Source organism: Mytilus trossulus, chromosome 1 (genome assembly GCF_036588685.1).
Source record: "Mytilus trossulus isolate FHL-02 chromosome 1, PNRI_Mtr1.1.1.hap1, whole genome shotgun sequence".
In the NCBI taxonomy this organism is placed as follows: domain Eukaryota; kingdom Metazoa; phylum Mollusca; class Bivalvia; order Mytilida; family Mytilidae; genus Mytilus; species Mytilus trossulus.
In genome coordinates, this window is record NC_086373.1 from 106,271,276 (window position 1) to 106,297,875 (window position 26,600).

At 31.3% G+C, this 26,600-nt stretch overlaps 1 protein-coding gene across 5 annotated transcripts in view; it reads left to right on the top strand.

Annotated features, from left to right (window-relative positions):
* Positions 1-26,600, top strand: part of LOC134695971 (3',5'-cyclic-AMP phosphodiesterase 4C-like) — a 230,171-nt gene that overhangs the window by 56,273 nt on the left and 147,298 nt on the right. For 2 of the 5 annotated variants that reach the window (XM_063557519.1, XM_063557541.1), the window contains exon 1: positions 7,409-7,986. The exons of the other annotated variants lie outside the window; for them this stretch is intronic. In XM_063557519.1, coding sequence (XP_063413589.1) covers positions 7,898-7,986 — 89 coding nt within the window. In that variant the 5' untranslated portion in view covers positions 7,409-7,897. Of the gene's footprint in view, positions 1-7,408; positions 7,987-26,600 lie in introns of those variants that run through there. 5 annotated transcript variants of the gene reach the window in all.

The window sequence follows — 26,600 nt, forward strand, 5'->3', positions numbered from 1 at the left end:
CTACCACCAACATTTAACCTTGGAAATGTCTCACACATGATATGCTACTACGAATATTTAACCTTGGAAAAGTCTCACACACGATATGCTACCACCAATATTTAACCTTGGAAATGCCTCACACATGATATGCTTCCACCAATATTTAAGCTTGGAAATGTCTGACACATAATATGCTACCACCAATATTTAAGGTAACTGTTAATTGAAGGGGCAGTTTTTACCTTGTGAGCTTCATCCAGTCTCTTTAGGACTTAAATAAAAATATGCATAGTGCATTACAGGGTAAAGTTATCATTTAATCAAATACTAATGGATTTAAAGTAAGTATCATAGATCAGGCAATACTTCCATAAAAATGAGATAAAGTGAGTAGTATTGGAAAGTAGACTTAAGTTTTTTTTCGGTTAATGTGATGTATTAAGCTGTGGTACTTCAGGGATGTCCTGATAATATCTGTCCGCCATATACCTTGCATTCATTCTGTTACATATTCACTAGGGTAATATAATATGGAAATTGAGGCAAATAGTGAAAACTAAAGACATATATTCTGTCAATAAAGTTGGGGAATCAGCTAATGGTTATCCTAATGCTAAATATATAGCCTCTTTGTAGCAGAAAGATAAACTTAAAGCAATCGTGGAACTTCACAGATAGAAACTCTATGGTTATTAATGGTTGTTTTATGTCGGAAAATGTCAGCCCTAGAAAATATTATCACGCTAAAAACAGATTGTTGACAATTGGTCAATGCTTGATTATAGAAATAGATCATTAGTTTTCTGTATTTTGATGTGTAGCTATTGATGTTCCTTTTTAGTGGCGAGAAATTAAATCTAAAAGTTGACTTGATGATATTAGGTTATTGATGTAATTTTATAGATGTCTGCCATTAATTCTCAATGTCTGTCATTATTGAGTATTTGTAGGATATTTGGCTTTTATTGACATTATATTTTTATTTTGATGTCACAGTTGGCCAACAAAACAATGTTAAGAACTAATTGCTTTTAGAATGTCATTTAGGATAGAAGTTTTTATATCTAAGTCAAACCAGTTTTCCTTATATTAAAGTACTTGTTCGAATTTTTTGAAACATTACAACACGGTGTCAAACAGACAGTCAAACATCTAAGTGGTGTTGCCCATCCACTTAACATAGCGGTCATTTGACTTTTATCAATAAACAGTGTATTCACTTCTATATCTCCTCCTAAATGTTCATCAAAATTCACTGATAGTGCTTGTACACTTTCTATATTTGTTATCCAAATTCTTTTTTGAATTTCCCTGAACAATTTATGAACTTTGTCATAGTTTCTGGTATCTGCTTTTGACTGTGACTCCTATTAAACTTCTTATCTCATCTCAATCTAAGTTTTGTAAGTTATGTAATGCCATATTGTGCATGGTGTGCCTCCTTTTTTGTTATTTAGATGAATTATTTTATGAGTTTCCATTTCCAAACCATTGACTTTGTAGTTGCGTATGGTAAGGGCCAGGTATCTCATTTCTAAATTTGATTTCATAACCTGACTGCTTAGTGTAATATCTTTTTCCCCCTGTTATTTGCAGCTGTTAGAGTGACTAAAGACTGGCATGTAAAGTAAACCTAGTCAAATCTACCCCTATTCTCTAGGAACCTTGTATAGTCCTGTAGGTAGTCTGTAGCTTGTTAGAGTGACTAAAGACTGGCATGTAAAGTAAACCTAGTCAAATCTAGCCCTATTCTCTAGTAACCTTGTATAGTCCTGTAGGTAGTCTGTAGCTTGTTAGAGTGACTAAAGACTGGCATGTAAAGTAAACCTAGTCAAATCTACCCCTATTCTCTAGGAACCTTGTATAGTCCTGTAGGTAGTCTGTAGCTTGTTAGAGTGACTAAAGACTGGCATGTAAAGTAAACCTAGTCAAATCTACCCCTATTCTCTAGTAACCTTGTATAGTCCTGTAGGTAGTCTGTAGCTTGTTAGAGTGACTAAAGACTGGCATGTAAAGTAAACCTAGTCAAATCTACCCCTATTCTCTAGGAACCTTGTATAGTCCTGTAGGTAGTCTGTAGCTTGTTAGAGTGACTAAAGACTGGCATGTAAAGTAAACCTAGTCAAATCTAGCCCTATTCTCTAGGAACCTTGTATAGTCCTGTAGGTAGTCTGTAGCTTGTTAGAGTGACTAAAGACTGGCATGTAAAGTAAACCTAGTCAAATCTACCCCTATTCTCTAGGAACCTTGTATAGTCCTGTAGGTAGTCTGTAGCTTGTTAGAGTGACTAAAGACTGGCATGTAAAGTAAACCTAGTCAAATCTACCCCTATTCTCTAGGAACCTTGTATAGTCCTGTAGGTAGTCTGTAGCTTGTTAGAGTGACTAAAGACTGGCATGTAAAGTAAACCTAGTCAAATCTACCCCTATTCTCTAGGAACCTTGTATAGTCCTGTAGGTAGTCTGTAGCTTGTTAGAGTGACTAAAGACTGGCATGTAAAGTAAACCTAGTCAAATCTACCCCTATTCTCTAGGAACCTTGTATAGTCCTGTAGGTAGTCTGTAGCTTGTTAGAGTGACTAAAGACTGGCATGTAAAGTAAACCTAGTCAAATCTACCCCTATTCTCTAGGAACCTTGTATAGTCCTGTAGGTAGTCTGTAGCTTGTTAGAGTGACTAAAGACTGGCATGTAAAGTAAACCTAGTCAAATCTACCCCTATTCTCTAGGCACCTTGTATAGTCCTGTAGGCAGTCTGTAGCTTGTTAGAGTGACTAAAGACTGGCATGTAAAGTAAACCTAGTCAAATCTACCCCTATTCTCTAGGAACCTTGTATAGTCCTGTAGGTAGTCTGTAGCTTGTTAGAGTGACTAAAGACTGGCATGTAAAGTAAACCTAGTCAAATCTACCCCTATTCTCTAGGAACCTTGTATAGTCCTGTAGGTAGTCTGTAGCTTGTTAGAGTGACTAAAGACTGGCATGTAAAGTAAACCTACTCAAATCTAGCCCTATTCTCTAGGAACCTTGTATAGTCCTGTAGGTAGTCTGTAGCTTGTTAGAGTGACTAAAGACTGGCATGTAAAGTAAACCTAGTCAAATCTACCCCTATTCTCTAGGCACCTTGTATAGTCCTGTAGGCAGTCTGTAGCTTGTTAGAGTGACTAAAGACTGGCATGTAAAGTAAACTAAGTCAAATCTACCCCTATTCTCTAGGAACCTTGTATAGTCCTGTAGGTAGTCTGTAGCTTGTTAGAGTGACTAAAGACTGGCATGTAAAGTAAACCTAGTCAAATCTACCCCTATTCTCTAGGAACCTTGTATAGTCCTGTAGGTAGTCTGTAGCTTGTTCGAGTGACTAAAGACTGGCATGTAAAGTAAACCTACTCAAATCTAGCCCTATTCTCTAGGAACCTTGTATAGTCCTGTAGGTAGTCTGTAGCTTGTTAGAGTGACTAAAGACTGGCATGTAAAGTAAACCTAGTCAAATCTACCCCTATTCTCTAGGAACATTGTATAGTCCTGTAGGTAGTCTGTAGCTTGTTAGAGTGACTAAAGACTGGCATGTAAAGTAAACCTAGTCAAATCTAGCCCTATTCTCTAGGAACCTTGTATAGTCCTGTAGGTAGTCTGTAGCTTGTTAGAGTGACTAAAGACTGGCATGTAAAGTAAACCTAGTCAAATCTAGCCCTATTCTCTAGTAACCTTGTATAGTCCTGTAGGTAGTCTGTAGCTTGTTAGAGTGACTAAAGACTGGCATGTAAAGTAAACCTAGTCAAATCTACCCCTATTCTCTAGGAACCTTGTATAGTCCTGTAGGTAGTCTGTAGCTTGTTAGAGTGACTAAAGACTGGCATGTAAAGTAAACCTAGTCAAATCTAGCCCTATTCTCTAGTAACCTTGTATAGTCCTGTAGGTAGTCTGTAGCTTGTTAGAGTGACTAAAGACTGGCATGTAAAGTAAACCTAGTCAAATCTACCCCTATTCCCTAGGAACCTTGTATAGTCCTGTAGGTAGTCTGTAGCTTGTTTGAGTGACTAAAGACTGGCATGTAAAGTAAACTAAGTCAAATCTACCCCTATTCTCTAAGGCACCTTATAAAGCCCCATAGACAGTATGCAGTTTGTTAGGAATAACAATGTAAATCAGATGTTAACAATTGTTTCTCCAGATTGATTACATTATGAAGCTACATCATGCAATCCATGAATTATTTCAGAACCATGATAAACGATTTCTGTCATCGAAAACCAAAAGTTAAATTATTTGTCCAGCCATTTTCACACAACAATCACTCATGAAAAATGAGCTAGAGACATGTCATTAACTCAATTACATTACTATATAGGCTAGAGACATGTCATTAACTCAATTACATTACTATATAGGGTTGAGACAAAAATCTGATGTTTGTTATTTGTTAAAATTTCTGACTATTGAATCTTTGCTTTAATGTTATGCAGAGTGCATTTTTTTATGAAATTCTTGTAAATTTAGAAATTTTGCTGAAAAAAAGTTAATTTCATTCCATGATGGATGAAGATTGAAATTCATTGCTAAATTTTTACAATAATTTCAGTGATGAATTGAAAAATAATAGAATTTTCTAGTCAATTTGTCATTGGTTGTTATATGTAATGAGTTTTGTGCATTGTTTTGAGACTTTGATGGGATGACGGCCATCTATAATGAGCTTTCAACTTTATTTGCAGTCTTTAATTAAATGAAAAGAAGTAATAACACAGATAAATTGGTTGTATTTGTGTCTATTACTCATCCGTGAACTGAAGCTTTTATCTATCAATGAACAGAGCTAAATCTTGTCATCAAAATCAGAATAAGAAACAGAGATTTGATCAAGTAAAACTAAAAAATCATTAAAAAATGAAAAGTGAGATGAAGTCTGTAATTGAATTAATATCTATTATGTCAACTTTGGTTGCTTAGCTTTTACGTCTTGGATCTCATTTCAAATCAAATCATCTAAAGTAACTGAAGTCTGCCTCTATTTCACATCCTTTTACTTAATCTTTGAAGTTTTGTAACCTCAGATTCTTATTTTATTTCTTATAATGAACAAACTGTGTTGGAATTAATAAATAACAGCAAATAAATAAATTTTGAATCAGTACATGCACTACATATTTAGTGTTAAGACCTCATTGATAGTCTTGAGAAAGCATGACATTGTGCAATTCCAAAATATATGTTCATGGTATCAAGAGGATATATTACCATATGTTTTTACATTAGTATGGCAATACATATTTAGTTATGTTTTAATTGATCAAAAATTAAATCTGTGTTAAAATCAATATAAAAAAGAAGTACCATTGAAGTCTATGATGAGTTTACATGTAATATTTTTAAATTTACAGGCTCTGTTAACAACCTCACTGTTAAAATTTGGATATGGTATCCTATTTGCTTTAAGAATTATACAGGAACAGCCAAACTTTAAAACCATATCCCTGTATCTATTAAAAATAAGTTTAAAATTTTTATGCCCCACCTAGGATAGTAGAGGGGCATTATGTTTTCTGGTCTGTGCGTCTGTTCGTTCGTCCGTTCGTTCGTCCGTCTGTTCGTTCATCCATCTGTTACACTTCAGGTTAAAGTTTTTGGTCAAGGTAGTTTTTGATGAAGTTGAAGTCCAATCAACTTGAAACTTAGTATACATGTTCCCTTTGATAAGATCATTCTAATTTTAATGCCAAATTAGAGAATTTATTCCAATTTCACGGTCCAGTAAACATAGAAAATGATAGTGCGAGTGGGGCATCCGTGTACTGTGGACACATTCTTGTTAAAAGTAATTTGTGCTGAGAAATCTGTGACAGAATGATTTACTGTAGATTTACTGTATATATAGATATGCTAAGATATTTTATGCAGTAATCAAGATTGATACTTTGTTGGTACTTTTTATTACCTGTATCTAAATCACAAAGAGCAATTAGTACCTGTATCTGTATCTCAAAGGACTATCAACAAACAAAATGATAATTTTTCAATATTTTTTTTATTTAAAAGATTATAATATTGATGAATTTAAGTAACCTCTAACAGCACTTAATAACAGAGATTAATTTTCTACAATACAGGTAATTATTACAGGTAATTATTGAATAAAGTATGAAATATTATAACTGTTGATTAACCACTTAAGCTAAGGTTAATGGGATTCGCTGTTGATGGATTAGGAATGTCTGTTCTTGCCATCAAACAACTCACATGGAATCAAAAGAAGTGTGATTTCTCAGGGGGTAGGGATAATATCTGATTTCTAAACACAGTTGTATTAGTTCTACTTGGAGGTTGAATGATTTTACTGTATTGGAAACTTTCAATGAAACATGGGTGAGAAAGGGAATTACTTTTTTAAATATTCAACACTGAGTCAAAAAGACAAATGTCCTTAATCTCTTTGGATACAAGCTTTGTAATACATAATGTTCAAGTTGATTTTCTTTGGAATATGGAGATTGAGTCTATTCATTAGACATGTATTTTTGTGCATTGATTCCAGTTAATTCAGTCTGTATTGTATTATTGATTTAATGAATAAACATTGAAATTAAGAAAATTGTACATGGGTCAATTAGACTTTATCTTGGAAACATTTTAATGGTAACCTAATTTTTGATTATCACTAACCACCAAAAGCCTGTTAACTTTGAGGTTGTGCGTTTGATCTCTGATCCTCAGAGGTGTTAGATTCTACTAGTACTACCAGTTTTCCTGCCAAAGGTTACTTATTCTCTCTGGGCGCTTTATCTTCCTCCTCAAATTAAATTGGTCCCCACAATGTAGCAAAAGTGGTGAAAGTGGCATTAAACACCAACATTACAATCCATCATAATTTTGACAATTATATAGGATACGTAGAAAATCTATTAAAGTTTGACTGTATGTAATAGGTAACCTAGGAGGGATGATTAGGTCTCCCATTTAAATGTAATTACACCCCTTACATCATCAGCAGATGTCAAATCGAAACTTTTAATGAGAAGTCTTTGTGAGGAATTAACAGTTTGAAATGCATGAAAGAATGTTATTATATAGAATTTGAAATTTGAATTGAAAATAACTTTTGAATTATGATAATTTTAGTTTTGATGGATTGCAACTTCTGAAGAAAGTGAGCGTGTAAATTGTTAAATTGTATGTAATGGATTGTTTACTGCCATTGGTTGAGAAACTGTATTCATGTTAAAATTAAACTAGGATTTTCATGTCAAACCTAAAGTATTATAATTTCATGGTTTTATATAAAAGAAAAGGAGTTTTATAAAACTGTTTATGATGTATTATGACTTATGACATTTTCTGTAACACATGCGTCTCAAGGTAGATAATTCCTTGTCGATACAATCAATACATTGATCTTTATCACTCGTTAAAAAATACGTCCAAAAATACCGCCTATAGTACTTGATAGGTGTGTAGTAATCTGTAGATTAAATACAGGTACATATTAATTTGTTTTAAGTCTTCAAAGAAACTAGCCAAGGGATACAAGTAATCGTGTTCAGGTGTAATAGCATGTCAATATCTGACAGATATCGTTATATTATTTAATGAACTTGTCCTTTCTATAGTGATGATTTGATTTGTCCAACTAATTCTATCACTTCTGGATGGATTAAATTGTGAAAGTAATAAAAAGCATAAAAACTTAATCAGATTTCTGGAACTGCAGATAGCAGATAAGAAAGTATAGTAATGAAAGCTTTATGTAGAATTGCAGATATTTAGTGGAAGTTGGATTGTAACCATATCACAAGTGCAACAAATTATAGAATTTTAGTGTTGAGAAAATTTCAATATCCTGAGAGTTTATTGCTATTTTGTGTTCGTTACTTTCACAAATTGGAGAAAATTTGCTAGAAAGTTTTAGGATCTCTGAGTTTAGGATAATGGAAGCTGAATGTGGTGATTTGGCTGATCTTAAGGCATACAGAACTAGTCTGATCCAAAGTCGGCGCCACACCCTCGCCAATGTACGGTAAGAAACTTCTAAATATTATTAAGAATGAGGATTTAAAGGAGGAGCATATATTGTAAATATTTTGGTTTAATAAGTTCACTGTCCTGATAGATATAGTGGTTTAGAAAGGTGTGAATCTTTATCTCTCAAATAAAAATCTTAACAAAACAAGAGAGATTTTATTTGTTTTATATAGATAAGGAGATTATATTCTGGATGAGTAAGTAGTTAGGGTAGGATGTATATGTTGTTCAATAAGATATATCTTACAAAGTTAAAAATCCCATCAGAAAGTCCTACAACAGATGGTACCTTAATCTACTGGCTTATTATAAATTGACCAGATGCCACTCAATATATGGACATAAGGGGGGGGGACTGGATAAAAATTGACATTTTATTTTGTTATTGTTGTGATTAAATAGTTTGTACATGTAGGTGTATTCAGATGTTCTTAAGTTATTCATATATGTGCATGTATTATAGGATATTATAGAATAATTATCCATTCATGTAATCAAAATATGTGTTTAAGATTTTTTTCAACTGTTTCCAATTTTCATAACACTGACTGCATAGGGCAAAATAGCTTTATTTATGAAAAAAGGTTTAATTTCACTAACTTTAATTCACACCAGGGCCTTAATTTTACCAAAATTCTTCCAATCTTTACTTAATTTCACAGCCCAATGTGTGTATTTAAAGTTTTCAACAATATTATGGTATATTTCTGAAAAGATCACCTAATTATAAATGCCTGAAGATAGTACAAAACTGCATATTTGAACAGATAACTGCAACTTTAGGTTATTTGTCCCTTAAAATTCACATGTTTAACATTGTTAAACTAATAAAAAATATAAAAAAAATTGGTTGAGCTAAGTATTAATTATATAGATTTATGTTTCCGTTTTTAACACAATGTCAAGTTTATAAACTTGAATTTCCTGTTTTAATCTTATAAGATGATCTAGGCCAGGTGATTGAAATGAATACAGAAAAAATGCAAACAACATTGAAAACTATGAAAATAGACCAAAACATGGTCTGTGCTAAAATATAGAATTGCATTTTGAACATCCAAGACAACTATTATTTGGTGGCCTTTGGCTGTTTTCTGCTATTTGGTCAGGTTGTTGTCTCTTTGTCACATTCCCTATTTCCATTTTCATTTTATTTACGGGGTAGTATGAGTAGTATAATGTTGTATAGTGATATCTGTGGTGACTTTTATAACAATGTTAACATGGTGTTAAGAAGCCTGTTTAGATTTGTCCTGAGATTCACCTGATATTTATGATATCCTGAAAGATATTTTGCAGATATATCTGATATACTGGAAGGTTTATGGAGATTTACATATAAAATGGTACAGAATATGTTATTTTAGAAAAAACAAATGGGGCAAAGAGTATGTAAACAATTTTGATGCTTTTGTTTAATTTTAAAATAGCTAGTAGAAATAGTAGATGGTAGTGCTTGTATAATAGTTGTGTTCCTTCCAAAAGAAGGTTTATAAGTAGAGGCTTTGGTTGAATTCTGTTTTCATGCCCCTGTCATAGTGGAGGTGGGATTAAGTGATACCCTTGTCTCTGTCTTGTGACAAGACTCTTGTCTGTCCACTATATGTCCTTACGTTCTGCCCCAAAGTTGGTTTCCATTCTCTTACTTTAGTTTGCCTCAACCAAATGTCATGAAACTTATACACAATACTTGTAACCACAAAATTCAGATCAATCTCAAATTGGGTAGCATCACCTACACTGTTCTTGAGTTATGCCCCTTCATAAATGTAAAAATTGCTAAATCTGTCATTTTCATTCTTTAATTCGACTCATTCAAATGTTATGAAACTTATACAATGCTTATACATTTAATCACAAAATGAAATGGTTTTAACTATGTGAATCCCGCATATGTATGTGCAAGCGGGGCATTTGTGGTCCATAGACACATTCTACATTTATTTTAAACTGTGTCTAAATTTAGTTTGAGTAGAAATTTACAAGTTAAACTAGTTTCTATTTATATTTATGATAGGTTGAGCTGTATATTTTATACATGATGTGTGACAGGTTTATATATAGACTATTCTTAATGACAGGTTTAAGGGTAGAGATGCTTAGGGAATTTATAACAGGTTTAATTATAAGTAATGTTCTATCTATTTATGTACTATACATTCAGGTTTTAAGTAGATGTATTTAAAAACTATACCTTCAGGTTTAAAGTAAATGATTTTGTATTTTTGAGAGGCTTTCACTGCTTTTACATGGGTATTCGCTGTATTTTGAGAAAGTTTTAAAAAAGTTCTGTCTATTTTTATCTGGTTTAACTGTAGAAGCTTGAGATATACTTGGACAGCTAAGATGTTGTATGTTTTGTAGTATAAATTTGACCTTAGATATTGAACTGTGAAGGGGAAAATGTTTTATTTGACTGATATTTTGGTTTAATAGAGATGAATTGAGAAAACAGATTTAAGTTAATTGAGAGGAGAATCCTTGACCTCATTAGGAGATCATTATAAAGTCATGAGCTGCTCACTGAGTCAAGTAAACATGTGTAGACATTAACCCAACAAGGAAAACATAGAAGAGAATCCTTGACCTCATTAGTCAATCAATGTTATACCTAGTTATAAAGTTGTCAGCTGCTGTAAACATATGTACATGTAGACATTAACCCAACAAGGAAAACATAGCACCATAAATTGATTCCTCAAGAAAACCTTTTAGAATCAGGGTGGTCTGATTTTGATGACATTAAGAAAATCTTTAAAATCATGTTTTGATGCTTCCTCTTCAAACTTAATGTAAATGTAAGAAATGTCAAACAAATCCAACTTTGTATGGCTAACAACAGATGTAGGCAGAGAATGAAAGCTGCCATATAAACATGTAAAATCTGACTTAAGCATGTATGCCTTCAGTTTGAATTAACAGTATATCTAGAACAGTTAGACTATTACATACAAAAAGACATATATATCAGAAATCTGACTTAAAATTCTATCTCGTTTAATTTCATCAGACTGAACAGTGAATCTTAGTATTGCTTGAAGAGAAAATCTAAGTTCTTTTTTGGCTTATTTTGACCCTACTCTTTCTATATATTCAGTCTGTTTAGTATCCATATGTAAAGTGCCCTGATTCAATAATGTAAATGGGTATGAACTTCACAGATCTTTTCATTTAATTGACTAGAAACTTATAAGGAGAATGTAACGTTGACGATTTTATTCAGTGAGTAGAATTTATTCAATAATAACATGTTACAACGATGCAGAGTGATTTGATGCCTTTCTCTGTAATTGATGTTCTGAAGATGACCGGATCCTGACGACATGAATACTGATCATAATAACTAAGGACTTTTTTGTTTTTCTGTCATACAGTAATCAGTTGATTGCATTGAAATATCTTCACAGACTAAAAGCTGATTAATTTCATGCAAGCTGGGAGACATTATATATATTGACGTTTAAATTAAATTTGGAGTTTTATTCAACCTCTTGGGTCCAAGTTCATTGGTGTACCAAATTATGCTGTTTTTATGGTGTCATGGTGACTGAAAGAATTCAATATGAATTATATAGGCAGAAAATAACATAGAAAGGGCAGAGAGTCATTAAACAATATTTGAATTTTATGTGAACACAGAAGTAATCAAAACATGACATTAGGGAGGAAGGATTGCAGATTGAAAATTTCTTTCCTTTTGTTGAGTATTGGCATTAAAAAGAGATATTTATACCAATAATAACTTGTTATGTACCTCACCAAATTATGTCCTTTAAATTTCAATCTCATTTGAACAAGTGTAAATAGGAGTATTTTTTTCTACAGGATTAAAGTATCTATGTGAAAAGATTTTCAGGGACCAGAAATGTATGATACATTCAGTTTACTTTTTAGTTTGTTACAGACTCTGTCAATTGTGTATACTATTTTTCATCACCTAAATGTGATTTCTTCCTTCTTGTCCACGATGTTGGGTTATTTTTGGATTAATCACTCTTTTGTGTATTTATCACTTGAGTCTCCATTTCAGTTTATTCATGTCTATATTTATTTATACCAAGTGATATATTGAATATTGTTGAAAAACTGGGTTTATTAAGTATATGTACAATACCAGCTTGCACTTTGGAAGACATCAATTAAAATCTTTTAAACTCTTCAATTGTGTATTTGATAATCTAAAGCATTCTGTCATGAGTAACTTTTTTTCTCAATCACATTCACAAAATGTTTCGATAGGCTATCAAAGTTTGAACTATCATTGTAAATTGACCAATGCTATTACTTCACTTTCATATTGGTTTAAGAACAATTAAATTGTAGATAAATCTAAAGATTTTTTTTTCTGTTTTTTTGTGTGCTAAATAACCATTTATACAGCAATTATGAAGTTAGACTATAACATGAAATAGACGGAAAAAATCTAAACGTTCTAAAAGTCTTTTTCAAATAATCTTCTGTATTTTACTGAACGTCATGAACTACAATTGTTACAAGATTTCTTTTGAAAGGAAAAACTGGAACATATATTTACATTCTATAGGTGACATACATTGTATAATGTTCTTGTTCCAAAAATAGATAGAATGTTTCAAAACTTTGAAATTCTTGTAACAATTTTTCACTACATGTGAATCTTCCAATTGTGTATGTTGTTTTATGCACAAGAAGACTGTGTTTCAACTTAACAGTTCTTGTTCCTCAAAGTAAATATATTTTTCTTGTATGTTTTATGTTCTTGAATGTCTTCTCATGCTATTGAATTATGTACAACATCAAACAAATAAACATCTGGGTGGGTCTTTTTACTGTTAATTTATGATTTCTGATAATTACATGTTAGTGCAAAACCACTGACTTTCAATTTACAGACCTCCTAATGTCTATAACTCAACATACAAGCATTTTCAGATTGGAAGAAAGTGTTGCCTCATCTTGTTTCCAGGGAGTAAATTGTTACGGCAACAACTTGGCTTATCTTGATCTCTTTAGCTGTAGGCAACAGAAGTGTGTTTGTCAATTTAATTTCACCACAAATGGCAAGTACAGCAGCCAATTCCTTGATAATAGACAAGGCAACAATGTGCCTGGTCAATTTCTTGATAATAGACAAATCAATATTGTATAGCTGCCAATTCCTTCGCAAAAATGTACAGCAGCCTATTCCTTGATAATGGGCAAGGCAACAATGTACCTGGTCAATTTCTTGATAATAGACAAATCAATATTGTATAGATGTCAATTCCTTAACAAAAGGGAAGGCAAAAATGTCCAGAAATATTTGGATTGGTCAATTTTGACATCTATTGTGAATTTTTGGCTGTATGATGATTTACGTAGGCAATGTCTGAAAAAATAGTTTGTATAATTGCTGGACAACAAAATAGTTATTGCTATAGAAAGTCGTGTTTAACGTGCCAGTCTGACAACACAACAGCATAACATGACTCCATACTTTCTCTTTAATTAACCAAATCAAATTCTCAAATCAATAATTAATGGGATAGAATATACAGAACCCAGAATGACAGATCTATTTTATTACTGGTTAGAATCTAGATGCTTTGATTTTAAAGCTAATTGTTAACTAATGCATTTTACAATCAGTTGTTGTTTGAATAAACTTCTGATCTAGTTTGTATATTGATCATTGCTTAGCTAACTGAAATTATCTTAAAACAAGATCTCTTTGAAACTTAGACATTCAGTTTTCATTGGCATTGTAATTATATAGTCCTCAAGATTAGATGGCAGGGGCGGATCCAGCCATTTTAAAAAGGGGGGTTCCTAACTCAGGTTCCAACTACATGTTCCCATTCAAATGCCTTGATCCTCAAAAAAAAAGGGGGGTCCAACCTTTGGAACCCCCCTTCTGGATCCGCGCCTGGATGGTTGCACAAAGTATCTGTACAGGTATTTATAGCTTCAGTTTTAAGTATTGACCTGTATCAGTGGGTTATATTTTTGAACAAGATTGGTTAATAATAAAAAGCTTTTTGTGGTTTATTGTTATATCTTATATTGGAATAGTCATTTAATGTCTTATCATTCTAATGTCTCTTTTTTATTACTAAAAAATCCTTGTTGTTGTCTGTGGCACAACACGTTTCGATAACATAGAAATGACCAGGATTTGTCAGGGTATCCTTTTCTCATGCCTTATAAAGCACAGTCATATGTACTTTTCTTGCCAGATTTTGATGAAATTTGAGTCAGAGGTTTATATTAGAAATGTCTCAGACAAATTTGTAATTCAGTGCTGATATAAAAGTATCTGAAAAGAGTTATGCCCTTTTGAAAGTTTTAAATTTTTGCCAAAGGTTTGTATTAGCAATGCCTTCAACAGAATAAAAAATAAGTGCAGATAAACTATTTGTATATATGTTTTTTATCCTTTGAAAACAAAACTCAATTTGCCTTTTAAATTATGCCTTAATGTCCTGGTTAAGATTTAAGATTAGGGTAAATATATTATGTGAATTGTTTGTTAAGCACCTACTAATTGTTTACCAAATTCTTTGTTTGATTCTGAGTGTATGTTTAAAAGTCATTAATCCTTGAATAGTCATGATTATTAAACCTGTATACAAACTGTTAGTATAAATATTTACAAATTATGAAATAATCACTTGAATTGTTACATTAAGACATAGTTATACATAAATATTGACCTAACAAACATTGTATTATAATATTTAATCATACTTATATTATTTATATTTTATAGATTATTGCCATAATCCATTTATCCTAACATAAAACAAACACTTGAATGATATCCATTTAAAATTTGCCATTTGGTTTACTCATTTGAGTCTACTCTCCACAAGTTTGTGATTAAGTCTCCCAATGTGTTTTTCCTGAAATCTCCCTTTGAAGATCTCTTGCAACATTCCACTTGGAAATTAATAAACATTTATCTATTTCCTTGCCTTGTTTCATGAACAGTTGTTGTTTTTCATGTAAAAAATTTAAATATTGTTTACTTGAAGAACCTTATCACAAACAGGATATCACATCCTTACTTTTTCAGAACCCTTAAATTTAGATGAGATCCCTATTAACTCTTTGATCATTTGATTCAGCTTATTCTTAAAGGTTATCATTTAACCACTCATTTTGAAGATGTTTTTGTCGAGCCTTCGACTTTAGTCGAAAAAGCGAGACTAAGCGATCCTACTTTCCGTCGGCGTCGGCGTCGGCGTCGTCGTCGGCGGCGTCCACAAATATTCACTCTGTGGTTAAAGTTTTTGAAATTTTAATAACTTTCTTAAACTATACTGGATTTCTATTAAACTTGGACAAAAGCTTGTTTATGATCATAAGATAGTATCCAGAAGTAAATTTGTAAAAATAAAATTCTATTTTTTCCGTATTTTACTTATAAATGGACTTAGTTTTTTCTGCGGGGAAACATTACATTCACTCTGTGGTTAAAGTTTTTAGAATTTTAATAACTTTCTTAAACTATCCTTGGTTTGTACCAAACTTGGACAGAAGCTTGTTTATGATCATAAGATAGTATCCAGAAGTAAATTTTGTAAAAAAATAAATCCATTTTTTCTGTATTTTACTTTTAAATGGACTTTGTTTTTCTGCAGGGAAACATTACATTTACTCTGTGGTTAAAGTTTTTAAAATTTTAATAACTTTCTTAAACTATCCTGGGTTTGTACCAAACTTGGACAAAAGCTTATTTATGATCATAAGATAGTATCCAGAAGGAAATTTTGTAAAAAGATAACTCCATTTTTTCTGTATTTTACTTTTAAAGGGACTTAGATTTTCTTCCAGTTAACATTACATACAGTCTGCAGTTTAGGTTTTCAAAACATTAATTATATTCATTTATAACTATCATACATTTTACCAAACTTGGACAGATGCTTCTTACAATCGAAAGGAATATTTTTATTGATTTTTTTCCCTCCTTTTTGTTGAGCCTGCAATTTACAGCAAAAGTAGGCGAGACACTGGGTTCCGCGGAACCCTTACAAATTTTTTAAAGTATTGTCTTTATTGGTACTTACTTACATCGATTTTGATCACTAAATATGTATTGCTTTACAGTTGTAACTTCTGATTATATTATGAAGATAGAAAATTGATAATGTTTGGTCTGATACCTTGACTTTGATGCCAAAATTCATATCCTATTTCTTGTTGTCCCATTGCATTTTCAAATGACATGAAAAAAGATTTTGTTATTACATGGATATTTTCAAATGACGGTTTGGTTGACTGTTGAATTGAGAGCTCTGAGTGTATATTTTTTTGTTTGCTGTTGCTTGTTATGTTGCTGTCTGATTGACCTGTATCTACACGAATGGTAAAAGTACATTATATCGTTATCCACAGCTGTTGTCAGTTATTATTACAAATCAACAAAAGACATTATTGGTAAGGACTAACAAGATTATAGTTTTTGCATAAAAAAAATTGTTTCCAAAATAAAGTGATAAATATATATGTGTATAGGAATTTTTCATTGGATAATTCACTGTAAAAAGATCACTCAGCTTTAAAACATTAAAATAGAAAGTTTAAGATTTAATTTTAGCATTCTAGATGTAGAAATTAGGTTTCTTATGTGTAGTATATTTATTAATTAATTTTGGAGTTTACATTTTTGACACAATTTTTTTTATTTAAAGATATAATTTTAGGATTAATTCTGATGTATATTTCTTAATTGTACAGTATTTGCCACATTTTTTTCTTCTAGAATATAGTTTAACCTAAGAGAGGTTACAATTTACATGTTTATTAAGCTTCTATAAGTCGGGTATAGAATGCTGGTCCAGCCTCTTTTTGATCCCAGTTATGATGATTTATATCAGTTGTTGTCATCACAGTAGATCTTAATGTGACAGGTTAATCATTATCGGAGGTCAAAAGTCATCCAATAAGAAGGTTTTATTATTGTTATAACATTGAACAAATTTAGATGTGACAGGTTGTCATATCAGTGGATCATAGGTTATAGGTCAAGGGATTATTGATGGAAGCTTCATCAGTGTGGTTCTTCATTTTGATTGTGGAGGGAGGCTTAGTGCTAAGAGATGTTACCTCTCTATGGCAACAGTCAAAGGTCATTGGTACAATGGGGTATAGTCATTGAGTGCTCAATGATGATAGTTTTTCATCAATTGGTACTTACACAAGGTTGTGCAGGACAGTGTTTTGTTCTTTTCTATTTTCTGATCAAGATGAATAAGGCTGTCACAAAAACTTACTAATAAATCATTGGAAATGTAATTTTAATCCATATTGTATAGCAATAAAATTTGAATAAAAAAAGATGAACATTTTATGTATATTTATGTATATTAGCCCTTGTCCTCAAACGTAAGGTAAACTTTATTTGGTAAGTCTGAGCCTATTTTGATTGTTTGTTGATGGCTCTGAGAGTCATTGTTGGGGATTGTTAAGTACTACATTTGTATTCAATTTAAACATTTAATTGGAGAAAATGGTTGATAATGCATAGTTTTATTGTATGAAACCTTTGTGTGTTGTTTTCTGACATGAAAGGCACAGATGACATTTGGTTATTGAAGAGGAAATGTGTATTGTAAAGGTTTAATCCCTGGATGAACAATATAATGTAACATGTTACCACCTATCTTGTCCTTGGTGTTATTTAAGTGTATGTGTAAGGATCACAGTAGGGAGGTCCTTAGTATTGTACTGCATACAGATTAACCCATAGTTCACAATTTAAATCATCCAAATGCCTCATTAGGTACTGAATTTAAACTGCTGAGAATATGTCTTATAAAAATAGTTAGGACTTGTACTATTTATATGAGTTAGAATTTAAAGAGACATAAATTTCATATAATACTAGAACACACCCGCGAAATCGCAGGCATTCAGAGCGTAGTTTAAAGTATGTAAAGTGTTGTTGGAAGAATTTTGTAAAATATTAGAGGACTGGAAAATTTCAGCAAAAATATCATAAGTCATAGGTTATTGGAGGGGGATTGGAGGGATCCAGAAATGCCGCCTTCCCGGGCTTTAAAACATGAAATCCCGAAATCCCAGGCTTAAAGAACGAAATCCTGAGGTCCCGAATTCAAAAAAAGGAATTCCCGGATCCCGAAAGGGTCAATCCCGAAATCCCGAGTTTAAAAACACCCGATCCCGGAGTTTAGATAAAGGTCATATCCCTCCTCTTATTGCCGGGGGACAGGAAAATGTTTTTTTTTTTTTTATTTCCAATATTCCCATTTTTTGGTTTTCTGTCAATTTCAATATGAACATACATTTAGTATGTTATGAACATTCAAGTAAGGAGCCTGGAATTCAGTGGTTGTTGTTTGTTTATGTGTTACATATTTGTTTTTCGTTAATTTTTTTGTACATAAATAAGGCCTCTAGTTTTCTGGTTTGAATTGTTTTACATTGTCAGTTCGTGACCTTTTAAAGCTGAGTATGCGGTATGGGCTTTGCTCGTTGTTGAAGGTCGTACGGTAATCTATAGTTGTTAATATCTGTGTCATATTGGTCTCTTGTGGAGAGTTGTCTCAACATGGCAATCATACCACATCTTCTTTTTTTGTAATCAATGAATTTTGTAAAAGATTTAATGACTGGAGAATTTCAGAAAAGGTATCAAATGTTCACATGAATATTTTTAGCGCTTATCTGTATATTATGAACATTCATTACTATATAAATATAGTGTATTTACTTTCAATTCTAAGTTAACTAATCGATCCATAGTGGTCATTGATATAGTATACAGACCCTCTCTATTTAATAAAATCTGTGACTGCCGTGGATAGTAAACTTGAAAATGATAGCAGATAGAATTCTGAAAATACACTTTTATTCTTTGTATATGTATGTTCAAAGTATACAGAAAAACGTAAACCGGAAGTCTAATCTGACTTAAAATTTCGTCCAATAACGGGACAATATCTGGATGCCTTTTTTTCTTGTTTTTCTCCAAAAATAACTCAATCTGAATAATCATATAAATGGATGACAAATGGCAATATGCACTGTACCTATAGGACACAGAATCGTGTTGATTAATTTATTGTGGAAAGAAGAGAAGCGACACCCAAAATGAGGTCTTCTCGTTTAATAGTATAGATTCTTCTGAATTTTAAACTATTTTGTATGTCCCCGTCCTTTCACTAGTACCTATGTCTGACATTCCATCATTCCTTCATTCCTTCTTTTGTGTATCTTTTTTTTTCTCCATAATACATATACCTATTAATGGTTATCTGAGTTTTGTTTGTTATGTGCATGCTTTCAATGTAAATAAGGAGATGTCATATGATTGTCAATGAGACAACCAGAATTCAAATGTAGTGGATGTAAAAAAAAATGATTTTAAGTAAGACACGGATTTAGTGTATTGAATAACCTGCTTTTCATTTAGTTATGAATCCATGTGGTCCAACCAAGTTTACAAAAATTCAAATTTTTTAAGTGTACTGCTCAGATAAAGTTATTAAAAGATGCAAATGGCAATACAGAAAATTGGCTTTTTTGTTAGACGCACATAACTTTAACTTGGGCTCTTACTTAAACTTTCAACTGAGTCAGTATTCATTGATTTCAGTTGATTGAGTCAAGCTGCAATAACCAATAGTTAGATAGCTTTTCATTGTATTATTTGTAATGACAAAACAAATTTATTGGCCATAGTCGATGTCAAAACCTTTGAGATTTAGAACAGAATAATAGTTTAATTCAAACAAGGAATAAAAATATAATTTTAAATTCCAGTTGTCAGGATTAATCTCTCTCTGGTTTTGTTCCCTATAACTATGAAACTTTGGAAAGTGTTTACGGTTGAGAATTGATTGTGTTGATAGTTTTATCATTATAGACCTAAATAAAGACGCCAAATGATGTAGAAATTACTTGATGGTTTGGTCATTGATTGTATTAGTAAGATGATCTCATAATTTTTTGTTGTTTATCGACTGTTTCCTTGATGGTTGACTATATCTCTTTGTATTCTTATTAAAACATTGTAAGTTAAGCCCTGCATTATATAGACAGAAATCCTTGCACAATGTTTCTTAAAATCACTTCTAGATAGCCCATTAGCAAAAAATGGAGGAATAATAAGAAATGAAATAAGTAATTTGTGTTTAGGTTCATATTCTTCAGTATTTCATTGCTGACCTACTAGACATTAATGACTTTTTTGAAGTACATTATTAACTCTTTAGTATTTAATTACTGACCAAGAGAAAAACTTGTTTTATTGTGTAATTCATTGTCGAAGTGCTAAAACTATGGCAATAATGGGTTTTAGGTTGACTTTGCTTTAGCATACAGTTTGTTATTTCATAGAAATCTATGTCCCTTTTACATATGGTTTGTTATTCCACAGAAATCTAAGTCTGTGACTGTGTACTGTTAAAAAATCTACAAAAATGTTAACAGAATGAATTTAAAGAAAATAAAACGTTTATTGCAAGCACTCCTAGTAGAATGTTTTAATAGCTTCTGTCTGACATGGTTTTAATTTTAAGACTGAACATTGTTATACATTTATCTGTAAGAAGACTGATTAGGTAGAAAGCACTAAATGATTTTTCCTCTATTGTTTTCAGCTTTAACAACAAAATAAATCAAACGAAATGTAGTTTGTTTCACTTGTAATACTTACGTCTAATGCATAACTGACGATTATTTTGATTGAATAAAGGCGCAAATTTCAAGGCATCTATTCCAAGACACACAAACATAATATAAGTTAATTCGAAATGCTAGATTTAACCGTGTTCACTTGTTTCATGAGGTTTAAGAAAACATTATTGTATTTGAAGATTTGTAAGCATCAATTTTTTATTTGTTGGTACATGTAGCAAATATCTGTTTACCAGATTTTTCAAAGCATCACCAAATAACTCGATTTTCAATCATCAAATCACCAAATGATGCTTTCAAATCTTCAAATACAATACTGTTTTCTCCCTAGGTGTAGTTACTATTTTAAGGATATATCTTTCCAATAACTAATGGTAACACCTAGGACAAGAAGTACATGTATTTTGCTTTGTTGTACCAAACTTCTCAAAATCTTCTCTAATCTTTGACGTGTAAACCTTATCCTCAGAGATACGAGAGTTTAATATTGTTTTGACAAACGTCCCTAAACAGCATCTTAATTTGACATAGTATGGTACATGAACCCTGCTTCCAAACTGCGAAACTTTATATCTGTAATTATTTTACCAAAGTATTAGTACATGTACTTTGCCTTGTAAAGTGTGAAACGTTATATCTGTAATTATTTTAACAGAGTAATAAGAATTCAGACCAGTAGTAATTCCAGGACATTTATGGTTGACAATTAAGTTTAATAGTCAGTCCAAGGTCAAATAATGGTTAATAGTGTTATTTGATAGAATTAAATTGTTTTTCTGTACAAGGATTTTTTCATCTTGGTATAAAGTGTAATTTGTTTCTAATTATAACTTTCACATCAGTCTTTGGGTTTCTGCAATGATTTTTCGGAACTATCTTTTAATGTTAGTGGTTACATAAAACAATTAGGCATATTAATTTTCTCTGTTCCAGCTTAAATACCTTGACAAGTTTATAATTTTCACTTGATAATTGATTTTGTTGTTGTTAGGTTATGATTATAAGACTTATTTGGGATGGGTGGGGGTTTAATTATGGTGAAATAAAATGACTGCCACAGCCATTAAACTATTCTTAATTGAGTAGAGACCTCATAACATCTTAGATATCTTAGATATAGAGAACAGTTTTATATTATACTCACCAAGTTTTCTTTACTCCAATTGTAATTCTATTGTGGCCATCCACAGTGAATTTGGTTTTACTTACCATATGAATGAAGTGGGATTTGGAGTGATTTCACCCCTTTATCTTTAACATCATCTTTATTTAACAGACTATCAAGTATCTGCCATCAATACCCAAAATTCCCAAAATGAAAAAAAACCAACAACCTCAGAGAACCACTATCAAGGTACCTGTATTGTAGCTTGGTTAAGTAGTTGAGTTGTCACGTCGTATAGTGTATGTGCAATTTGCTGTCAGTGCATTGAAGACGATCCATTTCATCTGTCAAAATGTTCAAAATTTGTCAAAGTGTTCAAAATTTAAGGAACTTTGAGTAAAATTCATAAAGATCAATAACTTAGGTCTATGCCAAGTGTGTTTAAATTTATTGAACTTTTAAGTTAAAGAACATCAAACAGTGCATTTAAAATCAGAGACAATATAACATGAACAGTCTCTGTCTGTTTACTTGTTTACTATGAAAAGTATTGGCACAGATGACCTGTAAAGTTTAAGGTAATAAAGAATTTGAATTAGTTGTTTTTGAATCTCAACCCCTAGAGCATGATGGGAAATAAGGAAATGTCTTTTTGTGGACTACATTTTGGTCACAATCAAGCCAACAACCCCTGTATATATATGCACACTAAATATATTGCCAAGGAAATAAGATAGAAACTAATAACAATCAAAGGTTTCTTTTTGATATGAGCTAAAAGCTTTTGCTTAGGTGTGACTGGTGTCAGTTAGACAATTAATATGACATAGCTTTACATCAGGAAAGAGACTTTCTTTAGAATGATCATGAAAATACAGAAAATCAGAACCTGAGACTTTATATATCTGTCTTGTAATCAATACAGGCTCATGTTATTGTATCCAACCTGTTACATTCTATTCTGATGGACATAAAACATTAGGAGAAAGTAATTTAATTGTGTATGTAATTAAGTGACAGATGCTTCATCCATAATGTTATTCCGTGTCATCTTCCATCGACTCACTCGACTGACTTGTGGACTAATTTAGTTTTACCACAACATAGATTAGGTATTTAGATTCCGATAAAATATTTATTTGATTATTTGTAAAGCTTTTAATACATTTTAGTACAAGTCCTGCTTGTGGCATGATGTATATCAGCTTTAGCAGTCCTGGAAAAAGATGGCATTTTAGCTTACCAATATTTTTGTTTATATTAGATTTATATTTTGCATTGAAACCTGGCCATTGGAGTCTTTGTAGTCCTGACAACATTCCTATTGCACTTTCTTAACTTGACTTGAAATTCCCTATAATTTAACCCTAAGATGACACTTGTGCACATACTAACATAGAATATTAGACAAAACCACTTATGACAGGGCAAAAGAGATGTATAAGATCCCATGGATATTTAGAAAAGTTGGCAGGTATCAATCAATGACTACAACATTACTGTTTTATTTTAAAGTCAAACATGTTTTCCTGATATTATGCTGATCTTTTGTGAATCCAAAACAAGTATTTCTTTTTAACAGAGTACAAACCCAGGTTCATTATGGTATTGTAAATGTTAGGAAATCTGAAAAGAAAAGAAATAAAAATACAACACTAAGTGAAATCCTCATCAGTTTACCTATAGATGTTTTGTATCTTACCAGAAAGGGGCAAGGTTATTCTAATGTTAATCACCTTAGTCTCATTAAGGTGATATTTGTCAACCAATCTTCATTTTCCTGAAACTTGGGAACTTAATAATCAATTTTCTGTAAAATTTTCAAAAGGATGTCTATTTTGTTTCTTGAATATGGGTTTTGTGTTCAGGCATATAAAGTTTTAAAGAATGCTCCAGTAAATGTTTTCGTAGGTGTATATATACTGTATAATAAGGAATAGCTTGCCCAACCCTTTGTACTTTAGAACATGTTGACATGTATTTATATAAATCTATTGCAATACATTGATGAAGATTATCCCTACTTAATAACAGATTTACAATTGGAAAATTTTATATACGTGCATATTACTAAATCTATTGTGTAAATCTACTTCATTGGAATTAGAATAAGAACTCTTTTAGTCCTTCACCTTTAAGCATCTGAATATATTAACCTGCATTAAATCATATGCATTCCAATTAAACTTCATTTTTTATTACAAATTAATTTAGCTGTAAAATCAAGTGAGACAAAAAGGTTAAGAAGTTATGATGATCTATTGTTTAAGCTAATAGATTTAATATGGTCTCTGGGGCAGTAAATCTTATTATTGAAGGATTAAAGAGAAATCTTTTAACATTCATCACATATTTTTATCTTTTGAAAGATTAATCAAATGTTAGGGGTTGATGTATGGAGAAAAGTACTTCACAGAATTTGGTATAAAAAAAGTGAGGAAATACAATAAATGTCCTGGAATGATTTCTAGCTTGTCTAGACTGATGTAGAGATTGGACATATGGTTTGGACATAGGGTATTACTGGACATTATATGTTGACCACTAAGACCGAGTTTTAGGGTTAGATGTTTTACTAGGGTTGCTGTCTCATTCCACACTCACACTTTAAAATGTATGGGGTTGATTTATGGAGTAAACGTAGTTCACAGATTTGGTATAAAAAAAAGTCTGGAAATTCAATAATTTCCTGGAATATATATGGTTGTCTGTCCATCTGTCCAGATTAAGAATGCAGAATTACTTACAATGAACCTTCTTTGCTTTGACTCCTTCGTAGAAATCAAAAATATATGGACCAGCTAAAGATTTGTGTAAAAATACTCCAAGGAAAAGTGTCAAACTCCAATTGATTTTTCTCTACATTTTGGAAGAAAAACTTAAAAAAAGTATAATTTTCTAAAACTATAGAATATTGATTATGTATGTAGTATGACAAATAATAGGATAAATGTAGAATTATTAATATGGTTGTCCTCACTATATAATCCTTAATTATGACTGAGATATTAATTATACTTCAGCTTTGACTTTGATCAGTAATAAATGGGAAATAAAATCCAGCTTCATTTCAGAAATCAATTGGTTCATTTCAGGGAAAGATAAAATGAGATAGTCTATTTATTGTTTGTCAGAATTAATTGCTATGATTTAATGAGAATGGGTCAGTTTTGATGTCCCAAAATAGGTCTCAAATTATTCTCATTATTTGAGTTTGAAAAAACAATTTACTTTATAAGAATTGAACATGTACATTTTATATTATTATTGATTTATGCAGATATAAATCAAAATTCTATGCACAATTATAATCATGAAATGAATTATGCATGTCACCTCAAAAACATCTATTAATAATTCTATTAACTTGATTAATTAAAATTGTCATTTTGGAAAAGTAACATCAGTACAAATATTTAGGTATACTGGAGTTATCTCTCTTTGTGATGGAAACTTAATGTACAAATGTATTAGAATTATATTTATAATAAATCTGTTATTCAACCACTTATGCATAACAGAATATTCAATTGTGAATCAATTAAATCATTGAGTCGTACAACAATTTAGTTAGTTAGAGGTAGATTCATATTGTTTATCATCATGAACATTTACCACTGTACATAAAACAAACAATAAACAATTAATGGTTTCATAGTTGTTGATATCCAATAAAAGCACAATTAAATATATGTAAAATATTAACAAAACTTGTCATTAATAGCAGTTCTAAGGCAAAGTGTTACTATACAACCTTTTAGAACACTTTTCACAGACATGCCTCAAAACTTTTGGAAGATAATTGCAACAAAACACTTCAGTGAGAGCTTCTTCATATACTGAAAATGTAATTTAAAAAAAATCACCAATCATATATTAACCCATTCAATAAAGAAATATGAGGTATAAGTGGGTAGCTAGCTAATGTTGTTATAATAACCAGTCATCAACAATCTACCTTTACATAAAAGGCTAAAAGTCCTTAAACATACAGATGAAAAGACAACGCTTTACAAGGTACTTTGAACAGGTTCTTTGCATTTTGGTTTTGCCATGTTTATTATGGAGTGCCTAAATAATGAGGTTTGGAAAATATATCTATATGGACACATTAAAATGTTGACATTTATACATTGAAAGTTGTGAATAATGTTTGATAAACTTTAAAATGTGCTCAATTAGTTTTATTCAAAAGATTTCAGATTTAAGATTTATGCTTTTGAAATTTTTTAAGTAGTTTTTGTGACAAAAAATATATTTATTTCAGCAGAGATTATGTAAAAGTCAGATAGTTTGGTATAAAACTAAAAGACTCGCAACAATGTTTCTATGAAGCAAATTAAGTGACATTATGAAAAAATGTTAATAGAGCATTGTCATTCAGTAACAAAACTAAGTCAAATATTTACATTAAAACAGAGCATTTTAACAAGAATATTAACTAAAACAGTTCAAATTATAATAAGAAACTCATCATATAGATCCCACTATTATTGGTCAGCAGATGGTGTGTGGAACGAAATGTCAAGTCAATTTATATTCTTTTTAAACTAATTTGATTCTACATGGCAATCGTTATACTTCTATAATCAACACAATTCCTATAAAACATAATTACTGTATGAATCGATTGGTCGAACAACATATGGGTATATAAAAATATCACCTGCAAATAATTTCTGATGCAAACAACTTATGTTTCAATATTTCTAAATACCACCAGGTTAAATTTTAATGTAAAATTGTTAAAGCAGAAATGTCAGTATTGATAAAATGATTGATTTATCCTTTTGCAGTTTTAATTAGCTGTAACTGACATTTGGTCTGAACTACCACAGATTGGTTAAAGGGAGATAACTCTAATTTTGAACTTGATTTTG